At 41.9% G+C, this 23554-nt stretch overlaps 2 protein-coding genes across 11 annotated transcripts in view; both read right to left on the bottom strand.

The window, feature by feature from the left end:
- Positions 1-23554, bottom strand: part of PPP2R2B (protein phosphatase 2 regulatory subunit Bbeta) — a 487138-nt gene that overhangs the window by 41674 nt on the left and 421910 nt on the right. For all 10 annotated transcript variants that reach the window (XM_050794012.1, XM_050794011.1, XM_050794017.1 and 7 more), the window contains 2 exons: positions 14922-15099; positions 2534-2698 (listed from right to left, as the gene is read on the bottom strand). In XM_050794012.1, coding sequence (XP_050649969.1) covers positions 2534-2698; positions 14922-15099 — 343 coding nt within the window. The remainder of the gene's footprint in view (positions 1-2533; positions 2699-14921; positions 15100-23554) is intronic.
- Positions 1-23554, bottom strand: part of PRELID2 (PRELI domain containing 2) — a 1077378-nt gene that overhangs the window by 892696 nt on the left and 161128 nt on the right. The window lies entirely within an intron of this gene.

Below are 23554 nucleotides of genomic sequence, written 5' to 3'. Positions count from 1 at the left end.
TCTGGGAGGGAGTTAGAGACTTTCCATCCATCCCCATTCCCACTTGTTATTTATGTCTACCCTTAGGCACACATTTATTAAATATTTCCTGACCCCTGCTTATATGTCAGGGGGTCATATAATGTGACCAAATCAGATTCAGTTCTCATCCTCAAGGAGTTTACTATCTAGAGGGGAATGACATTGAACAATTCATATCACATCCATGTATGATGAATGCCAACCTTTAATGCCACTAACATCATTTATGACACCCATAGTTATTTTAAAAGAAAATGTTCATTTTCCCCCTTCTCTTTCTTTGGATTTCTATAGCCACCATTCTTTATCTAGGTTCCAAACTATCCTCGCATTGAGACTAAAGCAAAACCTTCTAACTTTCATACCTTTCTTCACATGACCACTGTGTTAATCTTCCATAAAACACAATTATTATTAAATCTGCTGTCTAGCTAAATGATCTCAAATTACTTCCCACATACTAGAAACTGTGCTTCTCCAAGTAGGGTACCTGTGTATATCCTTGCGGGTTAGGAAGAGGGGAGGATATGGGGTATACTAGAAAGTATAGGAAACCATATGATAAATGTTACATCTTTTAGAAACATCAACTTTGTTTAAAATTTGAGAGTGGGGGATAGAAATGTAATTATTAAAGTGAAAATAGATATTATATGGGGGTGAAATGTAAAACTCACATGAAATTTTAGAAAGAAAAGTAAGGCTTCAAAGAAAATCTGTTGTGGTCAGCACCTCCCCCAGGGTCGCCGGTCTTTGCCAGGCATGTGCTGTTTTACCTTTGCTGGTAGGTTGGGCCAACCCAGAGCACACAGGGGGAACAGGATTCCTCTCTGTGCCCTCCTTCCATGGCAGCAGGGCTCATGGCTTGGCCCCACCACAACTGTGTTTGGTAGAACAGCTTAAGAAGGTCTGGATACTATGGGAACCAGACTCTGGGTATAAAATAAGTACTCACTGAATGCATGAATACATGACAGCATAAACTTTGGAATCTGATCTTCAAGGATCAACCTGATATAAACCATCATCCCTATTTAACCTCATTAACCCAAGATTCCCCTTTCCCCCAAGCCTGACACTTTTTATTTAACACTCTTCAAAAGTTCCATTATTTTAGTAACTTCAGAATTTTGCCCATTCTGTGCTTGCTGCCAACAATACTCTTCTTTCTGTTTCCCACCTAACCAAATCCTACTTGTACTTCAACAGTCATCTACTCAGCCTCTGCCTTCCCTGTGAGGTCTGTTTCGAACATCTAACCCCCCTCTGAATGACCTAACCCATAATTATCTCCACCATTCACTTGAGTATTAAAACTGAACTGCCTTATACATTGTTCCTGAAATGCTTCTTGGGTGCATCTTGCCTCATTAGCCAAATTTTAAATTCCTTGAGCATAGGAAATAAGTCTTACCTTTCCACTGTACCACTCAGAGTTCTTTATTGTAACAAATACATTGTAGATACAAGAATATCATGCTGTATCTGTGACTGAATGAATTGTAGTTTAGATCAGTGGTTCTCAACCGGGAGTAATGTTTTCACCAAGAGGATATTTCACAATGTCTGGAGACATTTTTGGTTATCATAACTGGGCTTGTGTTATTGGCATCTAGTGGGTAAGGCCACAGATGCTGCTAAACATCCTACAATGTACAGGACAGCCCCTTCCCCGAAACAAAAAACTAGGTAGCACAAGATTCAATGGTGTACTGTTAAGAAGTGCTTATCTATATTATAGTGGCTTCCTAACCTGTCTCCTTGTTTCTTTGTTCTCTTAGCCAGAATTTAACCTTTATCCTTCTGCCTTCTGTCTGAACAATTTCCCTAACAACTAATTCTGATCATATTACTCCTCTGGTTACTATTATGGCCGTTCACTGACTTTGATGAAAAAAATTCGGGTTTTAAAAACCATGGTCATTACGACGTGGCTCTGGCATCCTATAGTCACAATCTCTCCAAGAAGCCACCAGTTCCTTCCCCCAGCTGCTGTTCTAGATGCCTTTTATGTTCTCAGCCTCCCACGCAGTTCAGCAAGTCCTGTTAACTTTATTGCCAAGATCTGTGCAGTACTGTGCAGGTTACATGGATTAAAAAAAAAAAAAAGATGTGTCCAGAACCCATCTACCCTCTCAATTTCCACTCACTTCTTTGTCTAGGCCACCCTTCAATGGTCTCCTAACTGGTCTCCCTGCTATTCCTCAAAGTCATTCTCCCCATGGCAGCAAGCATGATTTCCTTAACACATAATTTGGATCACATCACACTGTTATTTAAACCCTTTTCTGATGAAGGTCATGTCTTATTTATTTTCATCTCTGGATGTTTTGGAATCGAACGTGAATGTTCATCTTTACTGAAATATAAAATACGGAGCTGACTCCCACTTGTAGTTTCTTTACTCCTAGTGTGTCTGGTGTAGAAAGGGAGATCATAAGCTTCCAGGCCCTCCCCCTGCATGTTGGAGCCAGTGGCCATGTCCCCCCACCTCCCTTCAGCTGCTACTCACACTTGGTGTGCCTGTCACACAGGGCAGATGCCCGCATGTCACACAGCCGGATTGTCCCTTTGCTGCTGCTGTACACGAAGGTGTTGCAATGATGGGGGTGGAACTCGGCTGCTGTGATCACCTCCGTGAGCTCCTCCATGTTGGCTGGCTTAATGTCCACGATATCTGGCACAGACGAGTCAAGGAAGAAACCAGGAGAAGGAGGCAGGAACTTGGGGAAGGGTAGAATTAGCAATGGCACCATCTTACATTAGTGTAATATGTCAAGATTTGCTATGCACATGCTGGATCCTCATCATAAACTTGTCCCAGAGAGATGAGCCTCAGGAACTTTAACAGCCCAGGGTTACCCAGTAGTCAGAGGCAGCATTAGAACTCAGGTCTCTTGACTCCTCATTTGTGTTTTATCCTCTAAAAACATGTAAAAGACATCCACTCATGACTAAAGTTAACTGCTTGTGCAATCAGGCTAAAATGTACCAAGTTGCAAAGATTTTGCTTCTCATTTTATAATAATGATTAAGGTACTAGTCCTATTATAACCAAATAATTCATTTTGTCTGATTCCTTAACTGGATTCTTGGGCTGGTAAGTGATATCTATAATAATAGAGTGCACACTCTCTTTCATGAAATCCCTAAGCCCTTCTTTATAATATGTTGATGATAATAATAATAGCTGCCACCAATAATTTAGCACTAGCTATAGGCCATTCACTGTGCAAAGCATATCATGTACTTTATCTCATTTAATCCTTACAAGAACTCTACATATCAGCATTTTCCTTATCCTCATTTTTTCAGGGGTGGAAACGGATGCTCCAAGTGCATAAAGTAACTTGCCTCAAGTCACATGGCTAAATGACAACACTAGGATTTCATCCCAGGTGCAAAGTCTGTGCTCTTTCATAATTATGCAACATTTCTTTCATGTATGATATATAAGACTTCTAGTCTCTGTAAGTTGTGATCTGCTTTTCAGCTTGTGAGGGAGTTTTGAAGTATCAGAAAGAAGCCATCTAGTTGGAAATTTTTAGGGTCCCATGGAAAATATCCTTAGTTTTATCATCTGGGTTTTTTCTTCTCAGTATTTCCCTTTCTGATCAAGATTTATACCTCTGTTTTTTAAAGACTATATCCTTGTATATTGGAATGAAACATTTACTCTTTTATTTATGAAGGTGACTCAATGAAAACAACCCCCTTCTGTAGGATGTCTGGCATGAGTGAAGGAGTGGGTTTGTACAGATCTCTTCACACCTCCACTCAGAGCTTGGGGGATCAGGACACAGAGGGGCCCAGGCACTGTCTGAGGACCCAGCAACATCCTGCAAAGAACGAGCCTTGTGATGTGGATGCTGCTACACAGTGAAGCTGACAAACAGGACTCCCACTTTTCCTAGATTTTTCCCACTTGTGAGCCACCTTTGTGATTTTTGCCCTATCTGTGCATCATCAGGTAGTACGTTTTACTTGACATTTTTCTTTCAGATCAACTTTAAATTGATTCACTGTTTTCTTTACTTAGCTTTATCTAAACAGTAACCCAATATTCATAAAATCATGGGTTTAATAAGGTAGCTATACTTTAAGTAACATGCATAAAGATCAATATATTATATATTGCATTTGTGTGTATATATATTATATATATTTTATATATATTATATATATTATATTTTATATAATATATAAAATAGTTGCAAATGAGTGTACCAGGAGTTTATGCACCATATTTTGGACAACAATGTATTGAATCAACAAGCAATAACTTGATATAACTGCCCCATTAGACTGAGATGGATGAAAGTCTTGCATGTTTTTCATTAACCTAGTAGCATAGTCCCCTCCTTAGAGTTTAGATGTGGTACAAGAAAATGCACTGATATTTTTAGTCCCGCTAGCACTAACAAAGTAATATCTATGATCAAACATCACCTATGCTCCTGCTACAACATTTCAACATGCAATTTGTTGCAACAATGGCTTTGTATTTGGTTGTGCCTCTTTCCCATTTATTATCTCTTATAAACCCTGTTGGGTTCTTTCTAAAATTGGCTTGAGACTGAGCTAACATGTTACTACAATTTCTCCCACCAAACACAGATGCAAATATTACTTGGGTCTCCAGGGCATGTGGGTCTCCTGGCTTCACAAAATACTACCTTTCAACTCAACTTCTGCCAGAGTTATAAATATGATTGCAGTTAGCACCACATGCTTTGGAGCAGGAGCCTGTGCCCCTCAGAAGGAGGCTCTAGGCTGCAGCTCTGGTGCTCTCTCAGCCACTGACCCACGCCCTGGGCTCTATGGCCATGACATGGCGTTGGGTAAACAGAGGTTAGCGTTCAGCTGCTGTTAGATTTCTTCATCCTCCAGAGCAAGCCTTGATACCCCACGGTGCCAGTGAACATGTTTCTCTTTTCTCAAAATAGGGAAAGAAAATCTGGTGTCAGCTTTCTCAACCTCTACCAGTATAGCTCTAAAAACAAGCTGAACTGGAAGGGATCTTCGCTGTGTGGGAGGGGGAGGTGCTACAGCTACAGTTATTTTTTCCCACCTAAAAATAAAGCCCCAAAGTCAGAATGTGCAAAAACAAAGTGCCTAAACATGTCTATGAAACCAGGAACATCCTCCGCCATCAAGGACGCCAGTGGGGCTGTGCCCACAATATCTGCCTAGAGCTGCCATCTCTGGATCTTTCCTTCTCTCACTGGACCTTCCAAGCCTACCCACCTCCCAGCCCTCATCCCCAAGCCTTTGGCTTCCTACCCCCAGCAGGTCTCAGTCTTCCTTTTTGAGTAGAGGGCTTGTTTAGTTTGACTCAAAGGGGTTCCAGGAAGAAACCACGATTATCCCTCTTTTTAATCACTCTGAATTTAAGAGAAAGATATGGCCAGTAGCTAATGCTGATCAGAGGCCAGTTCTGCCCTGTGCTAACACTTTCCATGTGTTGTCCCCCTTGCCCCTCTTCTCAGCCTTATGAGGGCAGAACTATTAACAGCTCCATTTTACAGCCGAGGGAACTCAGATACATTGCTTGAGGTTATGTGACACAGTGGGCAGAGCTGGGATTTGAACCCAAGCTTGTCTGACTCTGGAGCCTGGGTTCTTTCTCACCATGCCCCTCTGCCTCCTTTGAGGAATGGCCTCACAAAGCTGGCCAAAATGTGACAATTTTGGTTCTCTTGAAAAGACCCCCAGCTAATCTGAGAGGGCAGCCCCATCTCTTCTGGCTTTAGGCTTGTGCTCTCTTAATTTACCTACCACTTTGGTGACTGAATTTTCCAGAACCAGAATTTTTATGTGCTTTAAGATTTTGTTTTTTTTGAAGCAGAATTTGGGACAAAATCCTGACAAAGGATTGTTTGGATTTTTACCTATTGGAGGATTTGGTGAGTTCTAGAAATATTTGAGAGAAGTCTAGTTGCTAAAAATTAAATGACTTATGGTGATGATGGGAGAGGATATTCGACATCTGTATCCTCTAGAAACCCAGGCATTTTCCCCTGCATGGCTCTAAAGGGCAATCCATGTTTTCAGCATATGTAATTTTGCCCTTCATGTTGGGAGGGAAGGAGAAAGAAGATGAGCAACGCGTGGCTCCATGTGTAATCTTGAAAATGGAATGATGCATTTTGACAGTCAATTTTCTTTTTTTTTAATCCTTTAGAGCTCTCTATCCAAATTATGTCCCTGTTGTCCCAAATAACTAGATGGCAAAAGCAAAACAGAGCATTGAATTCATGGCTAATATACAACCCCGACAGCCAACAGATTGCTATTAAATTAACCCTGGGGCTTGACAGATCTGTTCTTCTTGACCTGACCGCTTACGGCATTTCTTATTAATGCTGAGCCCAGGCAAATTACATCTGCTAACAAAAGGGGTTAATCTGGCTCTCTGCTGGGACTCTGGAGGCAGCTCTGAGGACAGGAGGGGGCACAGCCAGCTTGGCAGCTGAGCTCCATGCTTGGAAGGCAGAAGAGGGGAAGGTGAGGGCACCGCTGTGCCAGGCAGTGGCCTGAGGCATCATTTAAAATAATAATTGAAGACACCAGGAGGTCACTCCTTAAGGGATCCACTTCAAACAAATGAGAAGCCAGAGCCATAAATGGTTCATCAGCGGTGGGATGAGGGAATGGAGAGGGTCATGGCAGGATGGTAAGAGGTAGCATGGGGGCCATTCAAATATCATTTCCTAATCCCAAGTTTAGAGAAAGCTTTTTATGAAAACAAAAGTCCAGTGTTATATTAGAAGAATATTGACAACTGAAATAAATATACAGAATAAGGAAGTGATTAGATGAATTTTTATATATCTCCTTACATTGTTTTTGCAGTGAAATTTCCAAGTCTGTAAAAAACCATAGTGCACAAAATTCTAACGATAGTATGATGATGTCATTTAAAACTTATACTCTGAAAATGATGAGCTAAATGGGAAGACACCAAAACATTAGTGATAGTTCTATCAGGGTGGGTTTATGAATGGTTTTTATTTTGATTTCAATGATCAGTACTATTTCCACATTTTCTTTTAATGAAGTTGTATTCCAGGCAGAAAAAAATCTTAGGGCCAGGCATGGTGGCTCACGCCTGTAATCCCAACAAGTTGGGAGGCCAAGGAGGGTGGATCATTTGAGCCCGGGAATTTCAGACCAGCCTGGGCAACATGGTGAAACCCTATCTCTACCAAACATACCAAAAATTAGCCAGGTGTGGTGGCATGCACCTGTAGTCCCAGCTACTGGGGAGGCTGAGGCAGGAGGATTGATTGAGCCTGGGAGGTTGAAGCTGCAGTGAGTGGTAATCGTGCCACTGCACTCCAGCCTGGGTAACAGAGCGAGACCCTATATTGAAAAATAAAACAAAAACTTAGGATACGTTCCATACTTAACATGTGTATTATTTTGGGTAAGGAAACTTAGGTACAAAGTATATACAGTCTGACTATGACCACATAAATTACACACACACACACACACACACACACACACACACACACACACACACACAGACAGAGAGACAGAGAGAAAGAGAGAGAAGGGCCCATTTTCACTCATTTATTTCTTCATTTATTCTACAAGTGTTTCCAAAGAATCTACACCCTGACAGTACTCTTCTGGGTGCAGGAGATACAGTAGCGACCAAAGCAGACCCTAAACCCCCTGATCCATGGAGCCTATATTCTAGTAGGGAACAGTCAATAAACAAGGTAAATGAGTGTAATACACAGTATATTAGGCAGTGATAACTACTAAGCAGTAAAAGCAGGACAGGGAGAGGGAAATTATGTCTCTATATGTCCTAGATTGAATAGAAGGAAGGTTCTTGGCGTTGTATGTTCCCACTCATAAGTGGAAGCTAAGCTATGAGGATGCAAAGGCATAAGAATGACACAATGGACTTTGGGGACTCAGGGGGAAAGGGTGGGAAGGAGGTGAGGGATAAAAGACGACAAATTGGGTTCAGTGTATACCGCTCAGGAGATGGGTGCACCAAAATGTCATAAATCACCACTAAAGACCTTACTCATGTAACCAAATATCAGCTGTTCCCTAAAGCCTGTGGAAATAAAAGATTGTTTTAAAAAGAAAAATGCATATGGTATAATCCCAACTATATACAAAATAAAATAATCTGTGAATATGCCTGATGTATAAATGAATAGAAAAGTGTGAGAGTCCATATCCTAACCTAGGCGAGCTTCCATAAGGATCACGTAGCAAATATTTTCAGCCTTTTGGGCCTTTGTCACAACTATTCAACTTTGCAGTTGCAGCAGGAAAGCAGCCACAGATAATATGTAACTGAAAGGATGTGGCTGTGTTCCAGTAAAACTTTACTTACAAAAACACTTCGGGATAAATTTGGTCTGGGAGCATAGTTTGCCAACCCCTGTTCTAACCTTTTAGCAGAGTAAGAGGTGAATTGTTTATTGCTAAAGTAATTTACCAAAAAATAACTTGTATTAATGTATGATTTGTATTAAATATAATATCAATAAAGGGAATGTCCTAATGCAAAAAAAAGTGGATTAGGAACCTGAACTTCTTTCCTTAGGAAAGTTGCAAAAAAAAAAAAAAAAAAAAAAAAAAAAAAAAAAAAAGAAGAAGAAAGATTCTTGGGTAAATCAGGAGTTTTAAATTGTTTTTGGCTCTTTAAATTTCTTTTATTTTCCCCTGAACCCACATTGTTGAATTAGCTAGCATTAAGTTAAAACTGTGATGCAAATCCAATGTATAGACAGCAAAATTGGTAGTGAGATTATTGGTCATTTCATTTTCCCCAAATCTCTACAATGAATACATATTATTAAACAAAGAAAGCAAAAAGCATTAAAAATGAGCAGTTTTCCTGGCTTAAATTCATCTTTGAGAGAGTTGGGAGACCAGGAACCTCATCTCGATGGGTAAAGTTCGAGATAATATTGTGAAAAAGATTGTGATGGTAACAAAATGGGGCCCAGAGATTGGGATTCAGTTTTGATTCTATTCTCATTTTGCTAAGAGAATTTGGGAAAGTCATTTTCTCTCTCTGGGTTCCTATTTCTTTGCCTATAAATGGGTATAACCCTATCAGCTTCTAAGAATTTTGATTATCAAACAAGATAATGGGAAAGATAATTTATTAAGTAGTTTTACACTGGTGTGAATATTCCTCCTTCTGAAGGAAACACATATTTCTCCAAGGATAGGGTTTATATGCATTGCCTTTATGAGGTGACTTTCATATGCCTCTGTCCCATTGCTGCTGATTTTGCTAATACTGACATGCATATTTCCCCAATTCCTGTCTAAGCCAATTGAGGATAGGAGAGCCAAGTAGGACGCTTTTCTGCAGGGCTGAGTATTATAAACATTGGCCAAGTTGAAGAGTGGAATCTATGTTTACCAGGGTAAAGTGCCCACATTCAAAAGCAGCTGAGGCTTTTCATATCCCACTTAAAGTCTGCCGATACAGAAGGTAGAAAATAGTAATATCTTTGTGTGAACACAGCATATTTGTTTGATGAGTTTGATTTCCTTTTAGGGACATGAGTTGCTTTGAGGTCTTTTTTTCTTTCCATGGTCTAAATTTAATCTTTGGATATTAAGCAATGATTATGAAGCATAAAGATCTTATTAGCTGAAAGGACATGTTGCTTGATGATGAGACACTGGAAATCTCCAAAGAGGACTCCAAGGGATATTCCTCTCTTAAGAGCTTAAAAAAAAAAGCCAATGTGTAAATATTCATGGAGTGTTTGCCAATTCCTAGGCTCAATATGAGGAGACTGACAAAGAGACACATGGTGTCATATTAAATATGTATTGGGCAGGGTGAAAGCCACTGAAGCAACAAGAGGGGAGAAACTTGTACTAGACCCCACAGCTCCCCTGGAAGCCTGCCTGGCAGAATCCCACTGAATTAAAAGGAAGCTGCTGTCCATGTTAGTAATGAGTGCTAGAACCTGGAAGCCAAGAGTTGAGGCTATGTGGTCCCTTAATTAGGGAATTGACTCTAACAGGGCCTCAGCGTGGTTGACAAATAAAATGAGGCTGCTATACAGGGTTGTTAGGACCAAGGTCAAAGTTGAAATATCCCTAGAGTCCAGTTGGCTTCTCCCAGATAATTCCTCTGTCTCATGTTCAGAGACTGGACTTCTGAAAGGTGAAGCTTCTGCTACCATTCCCAGCCTTGCTTACGCCATGCTCCACTTCACTCTCTGGGCTTCAAAAATAGTGGCCTTCTTAGAGTTCCTCCAACACGTCATACTCTCTCCTGCCACAGGACCTCTGTACACACTGAACACCTCTCTCCACACCTCTTTGCCAAGTTAGCTCATACTCTTCCTCTTTCAGATCTTAATCAATTCTTCAGCAAAGCCTTCCCTGGTCTATAGCAGGATTTAAAAAAATGCATTCATAGAACCATATTCCCTATCTTCACAGAAATTATCTCAGTTTGTAATTATATACTCAGTATATTTGATGAACATTACTCTGAAAGTGGCAAATTTGTTTTTTCTCATTTTCTTGCCTGGCACAAACTAGGTGCTCAATTTATCGTTGTTGAGGGCTAGTCTTTATTTTTACTTGTTATGGGTCTATTTAATAGATCCCATGTTGGACAAGGTAAGAACTCAGGTCAATTCATTCTTAGTCCTAAGAAAAGAGTTCAAAGGATTCTAGGTATACCATAGTTTTCATAAAGAAGCAACACCTTTAATATAAATTTTCATTTATTGCTATTGTCTCTTGTCCTAGAAAACTACTAATCTATTAATGACTTTTTATGGTCCTGATGTAGTTAGCCTATTAAGACCAAAGTTTGATTGTTTATGTGAGAACCTGTTACACAAGACAAGGACAGACTGGCTACAGATGGAAGGGAGAGAATTCATGACCAGGTATCATGAGGTTTAGCAATGCCTTGCTCTGATCTGGTGCTAAACACAAGGCCCTAGACCTCAGAGTTCCTGCAAACATCTAGTAAGTAGAGGGCGACATCTTGCAAAGGACACCCAACTGCAGAGCCAAAGGAAGAGTCTAGAATTGAAAAGATGATCCAGATAATAAATTTAGCAGAATAAAAGCTACCATTCTAATGTTCAACTTTTCTAGTTTCCTTGTTTCTCTCCGTAATTATCATGATTGTGGTAGTCCTGTTTACTGAGCATTGGCTTAGCAAGGTGCTGCCCTAAATGTGTGCGTGTGTGTGTGTGTGTGTGTGTGTGTGTGCGCGCATTTCATTCTCATAATCCTCTTTGATAGAGCTGCTTTCTACAGATGACAAAATAGAGAAATGGAGGCTTGGATAAATTAAGAAACATGTTAAAGCTTATACAGCCAGAAAGTGGTAGGGCTGGGTGAGAACTCTGTCACTTGTTGGATTCTAAAGACTGAGTTCTCAACCATAATGCCAAAGTCACACCAAACGCCAGTCGCAGGAAGTCATGACTTTTTTCTAACCATATCTCCAGATCACTTGTCTCACTATTTACTCAATACTTTCCATATACTTACTTTGTAATCTAAATAGATATTGAATATCTGTGAAATTGTAGGATATGATGGTTATGTTTTTTGACATTCATTAAATAAATACATCAATATAAAAACCAAAAAAGTCTATGTATTGCTTAGAAGCACGTTGCTTATCACTCCCAGTAGTAGCCACACTATGCTTTGGGAATCCCACATTATGCTATCCTGAACCATGTTTCTTCTGTCTCCTTTGTGAATAAGGGGTGTTGTGGAAATGAGACTTGCCTGGTGGCTGGTATTTTTCTGAAGCTGTTTTGAAAGATGGCCGCTTCCTACCCTAGAGGTGGCTATACTTCAGTGATGAGAGGCTCAGTGCTTAGGGTGGTCTGGTTGAAAAGAACTATATAGATATCACTTATCATCATTCTCATGATGACAATGATTATTTTACATATGGCTGCTTTAAGGGTGAATGGCACGGTCTCATTTGTATGCCAGCATCTGGCAGTCTGTCACACATCTGCAGAATATAACCTAAACTGCACTATTAATATTTCCCCTTTGCATTCTCCCCAAGGCATCTGTCTCCCAAAATGCCTAAAGAAACTCCCCTCCCCCCTGAAGGCCTAGAGGCAAAATTCAGAAAACATGTCACCTAGACTGGGGAAGCAGAAGCTCAGAGTGACAGCCAGCTGAGCCTGAGCAGATTTCTGGCTCTTGGAATAGATAGAGAGAAAGGGAACCACCACCCACACTCATTCTATTAGCAGCTGCACTGCCAGGCAAAATCTGTAGGCAGGCCCAGACAGCATGTGGAGTCTGTTCCGTGATCAACAAAAGATGCCAGGCATGATCCTGATGGTCAGTTCTCATTGCCTCCAAATATATCTCATAATTGCCACTACCTGATTAAAGCTGCCTTCCCTGAAAGCCCTTGGAGACTGTTGAGTGCTCTCTGTGGTGGAGACTAGCTAGCTGTGTACCAAAACCGGGTCTTTTTTTTCCTGGGCACACAGCCAGACTACATTTTCCAGGCTGCCTTGCAGTAAGAGGTGGCCACGTGGCTGAATTCTAGCCAATGGAATGTATGCTTTTTTAGAGCCTGGCTCAGAGGAATCTCCCACTTGTGATCTTCCATGACCTTCCCTTTTACAGTCATGCTATAAACATGGTAACATTGGGGAGCTGCAGATGAAAGAGACCCGAGTTTCCAAATTACTGATTGGAGGAGGCTGCCTGCTGATGGGGATCATCAATATTAGACTTTACAGGAAAATAATCTTTTATTTGTTTGAGCCATTATGGGGTCTATTCTATATACAAACTTTTGGAGCTTTACTATAACTCTTAAAATTAAATTTCCAGGTTAGATTTTATGATCAACTGTCTACTGGATAGCTCTACTTCGATGCCCTACTATTATTTCGAACTTGACAGGTCCAATAATTTTCTATGTGTCAGAGTGTTCCACATACTGGAAAACAGCAATAGTTCATACAAAACCCTTGCTCTTGTAGAATTTACATCCTAATATGAAGAAACCAAAAATACATAAATAAAAAAATTTTAAATCAGGGATAAAGAGTTATTGGTAGATACTAAGAGTAAATGGGAAAAAGTACCTCTGGGGCCTGAATAGTGACATGCAGCTAGCCATGTGAATGCTAGGGGCAAAATTTTCTAGAAAGATGAAACCGCAAATGCAAAGACTGGAAGAATAAGGTTTACTTAGGAACAGAAAAGTGATTAGTTGGCTGAAACAAAGTGAATTAGGGAAGAGTGACATGACTGGATATCAAAGATGGAGACAGGTTCCAGATCATGTAGAATCTTATAGGCCGAGTTAAATAACTTGGATTTTATTCTGAGTTCAGTGGGAAGCTACTGGAATTTATTTTTTTATTTTTTATTTTTTATCAGGGAAGGAATGATATTTGAATTACATGTTGAAGGGTCTGTACTGTATAAAAGAGCAAGAGTGAATGGAGACCAGATGAGATTGCTGCAGTCACAGAGGTGAGAGACAACAGTGGCTTATGCTAGTGTAGGTAGGTAGGAGTGGAGATAGGGATATATGAGTTGATTTGACATATATTTTAGAGGCAGGGCTCATGGATAGATGGAGTTAGAGTAGGGGAGGCTGGTAAGTGGAAAAGAAAACTCCATATTGATACCTAGGTCAATTGTTCAGTTGCCTGAGTTGTTCAGTACCATTCCTCATAAATCTCATGCCTCAGGTTTGTGAGGAATGGAGCACATGATAGGTATTCAATAAATGACCAATTTTTACTATGAAATAGAGGGTCAACATAGTGGGGGTGAAAATACTGGCCCAGCTATTTGGCATTTTTTTTTGACTTTTCTATATATTTTTTATTTTTATTTATTTATTTTTGAGATGGAGTCTGGCTCTGTCACCCAGACTGGAGTGCAGTGGTACAATCTCGGCTTACTGCAACCTCTGCCTCCTGAGTTCAAGCGATTCTCCTGCCTCAGCCTCCCAAGTAGCTGGGACTACAGGTGCATGCCACCATGCCTGGCTAATTTCTTTTTTGTATTTTTAGTAAAGTTGGGGTTTTGCCATGTTGGTCAGGCTGGTCTTAAGAAATCCTCAAGAAATCCACCTACCTAGGCCTCCCAAAGTGCTGGGATTACAGGCATGAGCCACTGCTCCCAGCCGACTTTTCTATATTTTAATTAAACAGGAGATAATGATACTTACATTACAGGGTTGTTTTATCAAATATGTCCTTGGGGGTAGAAGTTACTAATATAAAGAGGCATGATAGGGGATTGAGAATTGTTAGTAAAGTTCTGTTTCTGGATGTCCATGCTGGTTATAGGTGAGTTCAAGCTGTGAAATTTCATCAAACTGTACAATTATAATATGTGTACTTTTCTATAAGCATAATATACTTCAATGAGGTAAAAAATGTGATACTATACTTAAAGTTCCCAGTGCAAGTGCTTGGAACTCAATAAATATCAGCCACTATTATTTTCACTCTTATGATATAATGGAAACCAGTATGTCTGTGGTCCATGCAGTCCATACAGATTTGTGAATCCTTTAATAGAGAAAGGAACAGAGAAAGAATCTGAACTCTAGGGTCTTATCCTATTGTTGATAAAATCACCTCTAATTTTAATTCATGGCACATAAATGCCTCCCTATGAAGGAATTGATTCAGAGTCCCAATCCAGAGCTAGCCCTGGCTCGCCACTTGTAATAACAATATTTCCCTAATTTTATTGTTATGATTAAAGAGTCTCATAGGTGCCAGCACATTTTAAAAGGGGCAAGTTCTCCACAAATGCTAGATGTTGCATTTCTATTCCATATTTTCCCCAAGCCCACTCGTACCTGAATACTCTTGATTCAGGCCAGTTGATTCTTGGTCACAAAGAAAGGATACTAAAACTTTGATTGGTTATTTCAAAGTTCCATAGGTTAATCCTCAGGTCATCAGCGGACATGTAGGTTTCATAGTCGCTGTTGACGGATATGGAGTTGATGTGATATGTGTGTGCGTTGGCAAATACTCTTCGTGGGGTGGCTTCCACCATCAGGTCCATGGGTCTCAGGACAGGCACCTGCGATGCAAGAGAAACAAATCACTTCAGAACCAAAGATCTTCCATAGGAAAAGAGTTTGCATGCTAATGTCATTTATTATCACACACAAAATAATAGCCGCATTGAAGAAACTCCAAGTTAAAGAAGAGGCTAATAACAAATCACACACTGTTCCTGTTCCCTTCTGTTCCTCCTCTTTCAAAAGATATCAGCATCACTTAGCCCTGATGGAAAATTTCATTCTTTATAAATTCTAAACATTTTTCTAAGCCCCTCCAGGTAGCCTCATCTCAGGGGAACTTGGCTTCCATTGTGGAGTCATTACCTTCCAGAGACATGGTTCCATTTTTTTTAAAACATGAAATTTATTTTAAAAAGGAAGTTGTGGGAAAATTTTAGAAATGTCTAGTTCAACTTTAATCTAAATTTATCTTTTATGTCTTTTCATCTCATGCCTTTGGAAGCCTACACCCATTCCTGGCTTTGTCCTTAATCCTTAAGGGGATTTTGAGAAACTTTAGCATCACCCAAGACTCTAATAGTCCAGATTCAGCCACTAATACATAGGGAACCCAATGACATCTGATTGACCTGAGAAAACCTTGGTTTATATTTGCCTTAGAGTGCGAACCAGGTAGTGTCCACTTTTACATGCAAAACTGTTCCAGCTTGGACATTAATGATATGGTCACCTTACTGAAAAATAAAAACTTCTCAGTAAGTATTTCTTGAATGAGTGAGTGAGAACACATGATTAAATGATTTCTGTCTGGTGGGTCAGAGAATCGGCAGCTAAATAGTCCCCCATACATGACTGTCTTTCTGGCAAACGTGAACAAAGACCTATCACTCTTCCTCCTTTGAGTTCTGGGTGAACTGGCTCCAAAGAAAGAGAGTAAGAGCACAAATGCCTGAGAGGGAACAGACTTAAAAAAAAAACACCAAAGACAAAGAAAACCCCACAACACAGGTGTGGTCCCTTAATAGAAACAAGATAATAAAATACCCAAAGCTATTTTCTTTTCAAGCAAATCATTTTCTTGCAACTGAGCCCCGACTGATTTGATACCAGGTGGCAGATTAAGACTTCGACTTCTGGATTGGCTTCAACCCAGGTGGCGAGGAGAAGAAAAACAAAAGTTAACTTTTCTGAAGTGCAGTCACCTCACCAACATAACATAACCTTTTAGAAAAAAGAATTCTCCCAGTGCAGACTTGAGGGACTTTAACTCACCTATGAGGGAGTTTTTAAATCAAATCAATGATTCAGAGGAAACACAGAATTCTAGACAGATGTGGTACTTGATAATCCAGAAACCAGAGGGGACTTGAGGTGTGGCTGTAGAAGGGTCAGAGGTCCTCCGAATACTAGGAAATGGAGGGAAAGTCTTTGTGGTCCCCCATCCCAATTATGGATAATGGCCCTATAGCTTAAGTGTGTGTGGCAGGGACTGGGAGACCAGGGTTCTGATCAGATTCACCACTAACCAACAGGCTATGAGGTCTGGGCAACGAACCTATTCCTCCTGAGCTTGAGCTCAGTCGCCCTGTCTGCAAAACAGTGACTGTGCTCCCTGTGCCCTCACTATCACAAAGGGTGGTTTGGGGTTTTGTTGAGATGATCTGACCTCCAATGCATCCTCCTACCCACTCTTTCAACAATATTTACTGAGTGCCACACAAAGTCCTGGGGGGTTCAACTGGTGAGCAGAACCAGACACAGGTCCTGGCATCATATACCTGTTCTTGTCAGGGGAGATAGACATAATTAAAAGGGCTAGGTGTGCAAAAGAGAGGATATACCTGCCAAGAGGGATTTAACCTGCTCAGGGAGGACTGAAGAGGTTTTCCTGAGAATGTGTGAGTGTGTTGGAATGGGAAAGATGGGTAGGGATTTAACCAGGCCAGGAGGGGAGTGGAAGGGAGAATGTGTCTGAGGGATGTGCAAAGGTCCCATGGTAGAGGTGAACAAAGCAAGAGTGAAAAACTGATAGGTCACTGTAGTTGAGACAGAAGTAGTGATGGGAGCTATTGTGCGAGATGAGGTGACAGGGTAGGTAGGAAGCAACACCCCCCAAAAAGTTTTGCCATTATTCCAAGTGAATAGGGTAAAAAATGAAAGGATTTGCAATGATTGTGGTATAATTAGATCCAGGTTTTGATTAGATCAGTCTGGATGTACAATGGAAAACAAGTTAAAGGACGAATGAAGTAGAATTTTTAAAGGGAAGATCATATACTCTCGGACATCAATTAAGGGCGTGCCTGAGTTAAGGCATTGTGATGGATAAAAATGTGACTTTGTCCTCAGAAACTCTACACCGAAATATTTATTGGGTATTTTCTCTGTGTCAAGCATTCTTCATACATAATCTCAGGTAATTCTTTCAAGAGCTCTGTGAAATAGGTACTCATACAAAGAGAAAACTCAGGCACAGAGAGGCTACACCACTGGCCCAGGGTTGCCCAGCTATAGGAAGCATAGCTAGGTTTAATTCGGGGACTGGAAAGTGCATGTTCTTTCCACTGCACCACACCACATTGAAATATCATACAGGGTAGGAAGTGATAAATGCTCTGAAAGTGACATAAATTGCCAGGAGAATTTATGGAATAACTAGTTACTGGTAGTTATAATGGTAGCGGTATTCATAGTAGTGCAGTGGTTAAGAAACCTCAATTAGGTGTTGTAGGTGTTCACGGTATTTGAACAGGGCATCTGTTCTTTCAGAAATGTGTGCCATGCTTTTATAGTTTGTCACAAAGGAGCTCCCCACCTGAAGCTTTTGGTTGCTACATGGTTCCTCTGCCGTCAGGAGGTACCAGAGCTCAAAGCAGAACCCCAAAAGTCACAAAAGAAATAGAATCCGCAGGACTTCCTGTGGCTCCTCCTAAACTCTTCCCTGGGCCTTCTCGGTTAGTGTACATTGTCTGTAGAGATTTCTTGTGGCTGTGGCGACATGGAAGGGAGCATGCAGCCAGGAATAAGAGGTATTACAGAGTGGGAGCTGCCAGCCCACAGCTTCAGCTTAATGTGATGGGCCTGCCTGCTAATTCAGGCTGACATATTCCATGATGTACCACTTAATGGGGAAAGGCTCCATGTAGGTATCTGGGGATGGAGCCTCTAATGCTTTGCCCAGATAAGACAGGGGGAATGGAGAGCCGAATGCCGCTCGTGGTATTCCAACATCAGTACCACGCCCACGTAAAGGCTTGTCTGCTGCCCAGTGACTCCCCTCACAAGGACAAAGAGGAAGTTTGGTGGTTCAAACAGGACAGGATGGACTGATTAGGAAACCACGTTGACTGTGTTTTTCTTCTGCTCTGGCCACATATTCCTTTTGAGGCCAGGCAGGAAGAAGATCTGGACACTATTCTCTGAGTCAGGCCCACAGGCAATTGTTAAGGCTGTTTCTGGAAACATACATGGAGAGCTTCCTGTGCCAGTCACTGCGTTTAGAATCCCTGACTCCCTGCCCCACCCAACTCCAAGGTGTTATCTCCTCCAGCACCCTCAGTAACTAACCTTTCAAGCTAGATTCCTCTGTTTGCCCCATTTTACAGGGGAGGTGAGGGGAGGTGGAGGGAGGTGGAGGGAGGTGGAGTGAGGTAGAGTATCCAGTCCAATGTCACACAAAGTATAAGCTGGGGGTTGGGATCTGAAGCCAGTTAATTTGGTTCCTGAATGAGCACACCTAGCCACTACTGTGAATGAAACTATTAGGTTGAAATACAAAACTGCCATTTTTGCAAGTCAAAAATTGTCAAATATCAGCAATCTCATGTGGTTTAACCTAACACTTTGGAAAGGTTCTGTGGTGTATGGATGTGACATCAAATCAGGGAACATTTTGGCTTGGAGGGACCCTTAGAGCCTCTTCGTAGGACATCATCTGTGTGTGTGGTGGGAGTCTTATAGCGGGAGGCCATAGTGTCTAAGCCTCTCCTCCTTCATTATTCTTGGTATTATATGCTTGCATCCTCAATAATATGCTGAAAGAACTATTTCTGTAGATAAGCAAAGTGTGAAAGCGAGTAGCCAGGGCAGTTCTTGAAATCTACAGATGAGAACATTGAGGTCCAAGAGGTGAAGCACCATGGTCACCCTTCCAGGGTTGCTTGCACAGCCTGGGTCTCTGCTTCCTGTCCCAGAGTTCTGCTCCCACACACCATCTGCCTGAACCATCCTCCACAGGACCAGAGCCTCTTTTTGTCAAATGACAGAAGCAGAGCCAGACAAAATTCAGATCAGGCCAGGACGTCTTAATTCAGTTCAAACTTTGTCTGAGCCACCTCGGCAGAGTCGTTGATGGGGCTAGGACCAACACGGAGACAAGGGACATGCTGCATGAACAGCGCTCAGTCCTTGGCCCTCTGAACGGCCAGTCCTTGGCCTACCTGCAGGTGGTTCTGTGTTGAGCAGCTGGAATTCAGTGATGTCCCCTGACTCAGGTGCTTCACCCTCCTCTCTGGTCCTGGTTGAGTTTCAGCTCATTCTCCTAGGCTGCTTTCAAAGGACATGCATCCCAGTCCTGTGTCTTGCCTGGACACCCAGTATTACATTAGAATATCAACCAAATAATGTACCAGCCCCAAAAGAGCAGCCGGAATCTAATCTGCAATAAAGCTTACAGAGATGTATTTCAGTTGTAATATTCCTGGGGAGCTCTTCCCCCCAGAGAGTGGCACGGCTTCCCCCGTCACTTCAATCAGCCCCTGCTCAAATGTCACACCCTCAGGGAGGCCTTCCATGACCATCCCACCTCAAATCGCACAGCCTCCAGTCTATCCCCTTCCCAACTGACTGCTTAGAGTGTTTTAAACACTTCAGCAGTTCCTCAGTGAATTTTTGTTGCTATCCTATGGTTAACTTGGTAGATGTTACAATCGCGATTGCACAGATGAGGAAGCTGAGGCAGAAAGGTGAAGGTGTCTGAAGGCTCGCAGTGAGTCTGAGGCAGGGCGAGTGCTCAGGCCTGGTACTCCTTCCACCCCTTGACTCAGCAGTCTATGCCCTTAGTCGCTTAAAGCACACTCAGATGCTTGGGAGGGAGACAGCGAGGGCGATCACGCTGCCATGGAGGTCATCAGGCACTGCCCAGGCAGTATCAGCCAAAGGGGTCCTGCCTGGGGATCCCAAGGTAGACCTCAGAAAGGAGAAGACTATGAAGCTAGGCAGGGCTTGAAGGGTGAGTGGGAGGTCCCCAAAGAGAGGTGGGGATGGGGAGGGGAGGGAACTGGGCTTCAGTCAGAGGGACCAGCATTGTGCAAACTCAGAGGAGAGACAGCAAGGTATACACATACAGATGGGTGACTGTGCTTCTGTGGTGAGGTCAGTGATTAGTTATTCATTCAACAAATACTTATTAAATCCCTCCTCAATAGCAGATATGTTATAGGGGCTGGGGCCACAACAGTGAACACTCTGTGGGGTATAAGTTCTTGTGTGTATGTGTACATGAGGAAAACCTGAGTTGGGTAAGGGACTAGCAAGCAGCGGGTGTGCTCTTTGAGGTGGGGTGGTCATAGAAGGCCTCTCTGAGGGAGTGGTGTATGAACAGAGACCTGAATGAAGTAAGAGAGGGAGTCATGCAGCTCTGTGGGGAAGAGCACTCCAGCCGGGGGGAACAGGAAATGCAAAGGCACTGAGGTTGGAGTGTGCTTAGAGTACAGGAGGAACAATAGCAAAGAGCTTTTTTTCTCTTTTTTTTCTTTTTTAAGAAATGGGGTCTTGCTATGTTGCCCAGGCTGGAGTGCAGTGGTGATTCACAGGCATGATCCCACTACTGATCAATATGGGAGTTTTCACTTGTTCTGCTTCTGACCTGGGCAGGTTAACCCCTCCTTAGGCAGCCTGGTGATCCCTCACTCCCGGGAGGTCACCATATTAATGTGAACTCAGTGTGAACACCCTATCAGCATAGGGTACTACAGCCGAGGACTCCTGGGCTCAAGTGATCCTCCTGCCTCAGCCTCCTGAGTAGCTGACTACAGGCACGCGCCATTGTACCTGTCAGCAAAGAGCTTTTATGGCTGGAGAGGAGTGAGTAAGGAAGCATGGCAGTTGGAGAAGATGTTGGATCAGTAGTCAGGGCCGGACCAGCGTCTTTGCTGTGAGGGTGAGGAAAGCTCAGGGAGGCGTGAGTGGCTACCTGTGAGTAGCTGCCTGATACGGGACTCTATCCTCCCTCACCATTCCTTCTGTCTCTGCCCATCTGCTCTGTCTTCCTCCCCCAGGTTCTTATTATCTTTCCTGCCTCTTCTCTTGGGAAATACCAGATCATCTTTCACTTCCCAGAACCCATTTACTAACAAAATGAATGTTGCTGTCATTTGGCTTATTTGGTGACCACACCAGTCATTCTTCACAATCTTCCATGACACCTAAGTGGGGGTTGGCGGGTCACGGTGCCTTGCTTCAGAGACATGCAATTAAAGCAGAGTAGAGCCCTAGAAAACAGGAAGCCCCCGAAGCCTCCAGTTTAAAAAACATCTGTGAAAAGGCACAGCAAGGGGAGGCCATCGGAGGACTCCCCTCAATGCGCCTTCATGAGAGGAGTTTTTCACAGAGAAAAAACAACAGCTGTGTTTACCATGGCAACCTCCAGCAGCCCAGTCAATTGACAGATTCAAGGCAAGACTCGGAGAAGAGAGAAGAGATGGCCATTCAGGAGATAAAGAACAGGAAAGATGACGTCATGGAGAAGGAAGAAAAGAGAGATGTCTGTCTGTAAGATGTGGATGGATTGTAGCTGTTCAGTAACTCTAGGTCAAATCTCATTGACCTCAACAGACAAACCTTTGAATACCATTGCTTGGTACGTATAAGCATAATCAATTTTGTTATGGAAGGAGCATCCACGTTCTCCTTCCTAAAATCAGATCTTCTCAGGAGTACCCACAGCGTAGGTTCTCCTTCCTTTTGCAAAAGAAAGATGTAGAAAATGTTCCTTAACTTGTCCTGAATCTTACTAAGGTGTACTATGCAATTCATAAACACTTCTGAGAGGGACAGTTGCATGACACTTTTAATCAAGGCCCCGTAGACGTCCCTGTCCCCAGCTCATTGTGATATATACAACATAATCAACATTATAGGGTCTTTTGAAAAAATTGGTATCAATTTAAATCCACACTTGCTCCATATCTCTTGTTAGTGTTCAATAGATACTCCCCATTCCCCTCCCCAAATAATTGAGATTACTCTACATTTAGACTGACTGTATATATCAAGGTCATGGGGTTTGGTGGGTTCTGTCTCATCAATTAGGAACTGCACATAGGAAGGTTATAACCACACACTGGCCCCAGATAAAGCCATTGACAAACATTTATTGAGCATCTACTACATGCTGAGAAGTTGCCACACAGAGTATCCGTGAGAAGCTTAGGGGAGGTAGGCAATATGTAACCCCCTCCCTCTTGTTACTCAAACCATCCCTTTTGGGAAGGCTGTTTGATCTAGAAAAGACAAAGATGACAACAGAAGTCCTGGGTGTCCACCTCATCCTAGGTATAAGGAAACCCTGACCCTGGTGCTCTGGGACCACAGGTTTGAGGTCCAGTGGAGAACCTGAGGGTGAATATGTTATCCCATCTTGAGGCACTAGATGGTAAATCTCTCAGAGGGGCTTGGAAATTCCAGATTCCAGCCTCACTTCAAACTTATCACCTTGCCTTTTCACTGGGCTTCCTTCAAGAAACAGCCTTCGTGACTTTTTAGTAACAACTGCCATAGGTTTGGGATAAAGCCAATAGCTAAGGGGCACCCAGACTTCATTTTCAAGGAAGAGGGAGTGAGTTGTCATAAAAATGGGAGATCATTGGGTCCTCCTGTAAATATCCTAATTCCAAAGAATACAGCTTGGTGGTACAGAGCAGCTGTCCTCAGTGAGAATACTGTTCCCTCAGGAACAGTAGTGGTGGATGACTTCCTAAGAACTATGTGAAAAAGTTTTAAGGAAATTCATTTCTTCATTCCTAACTTCCATGTTCTCCTTCCCAAAATCAGATCTTCTCAGGAGTACCCACAGCCTAGGTTCTCCTTCTTCCTTTTGCAAAAGAAAGATATAGAAGATGTACCTTAAATTATCCTGAATCTTATCAAGGTGTACTATGCAATTCATAAACATTTCTGAGAGGGTCATCTGCATGATACTTTTAATCAAGGTCCCATAGACGCCCCCAATCCCCAGCTCATTACGATATGCATTTCTAATAAAATTTTACTTTTTATATTTAGTCATCATTTGTCAGAATTATATGTTTATGTTGTTTTGATGTATTATGTTCTATTAATAGTCAAAGCAGCAACTAAACCCAGAAGATAATTTTAAAGTCTTACAGTCACATATTCATAAAAGAAAAAATCTATTTACATCTATATTTGTTATGGAAATGATCAAAAAAGCTTTTAACATGATTTAGGGGAAATGCAGTAAAAATAGATGTTTGAAGAAGAAAAAATAAT

Source organism: Macaca thibetana, chromosome 6 (assembly GCF_024542745.1).
Source record: "Macaca thibetana thibetana isolate TM-01 chromosome 6, ASM2454274v1, whole genome shotgun sequence".
Lineage (NCBI taxonomy): Eukaryota > Metazoa > Chordata > Mammalia > Primates > Cercopithecidae > Macaca > Macaca thibetana.
This window is presented reverse-complemented; position numbering and strand designations above follow the sequence as displayed.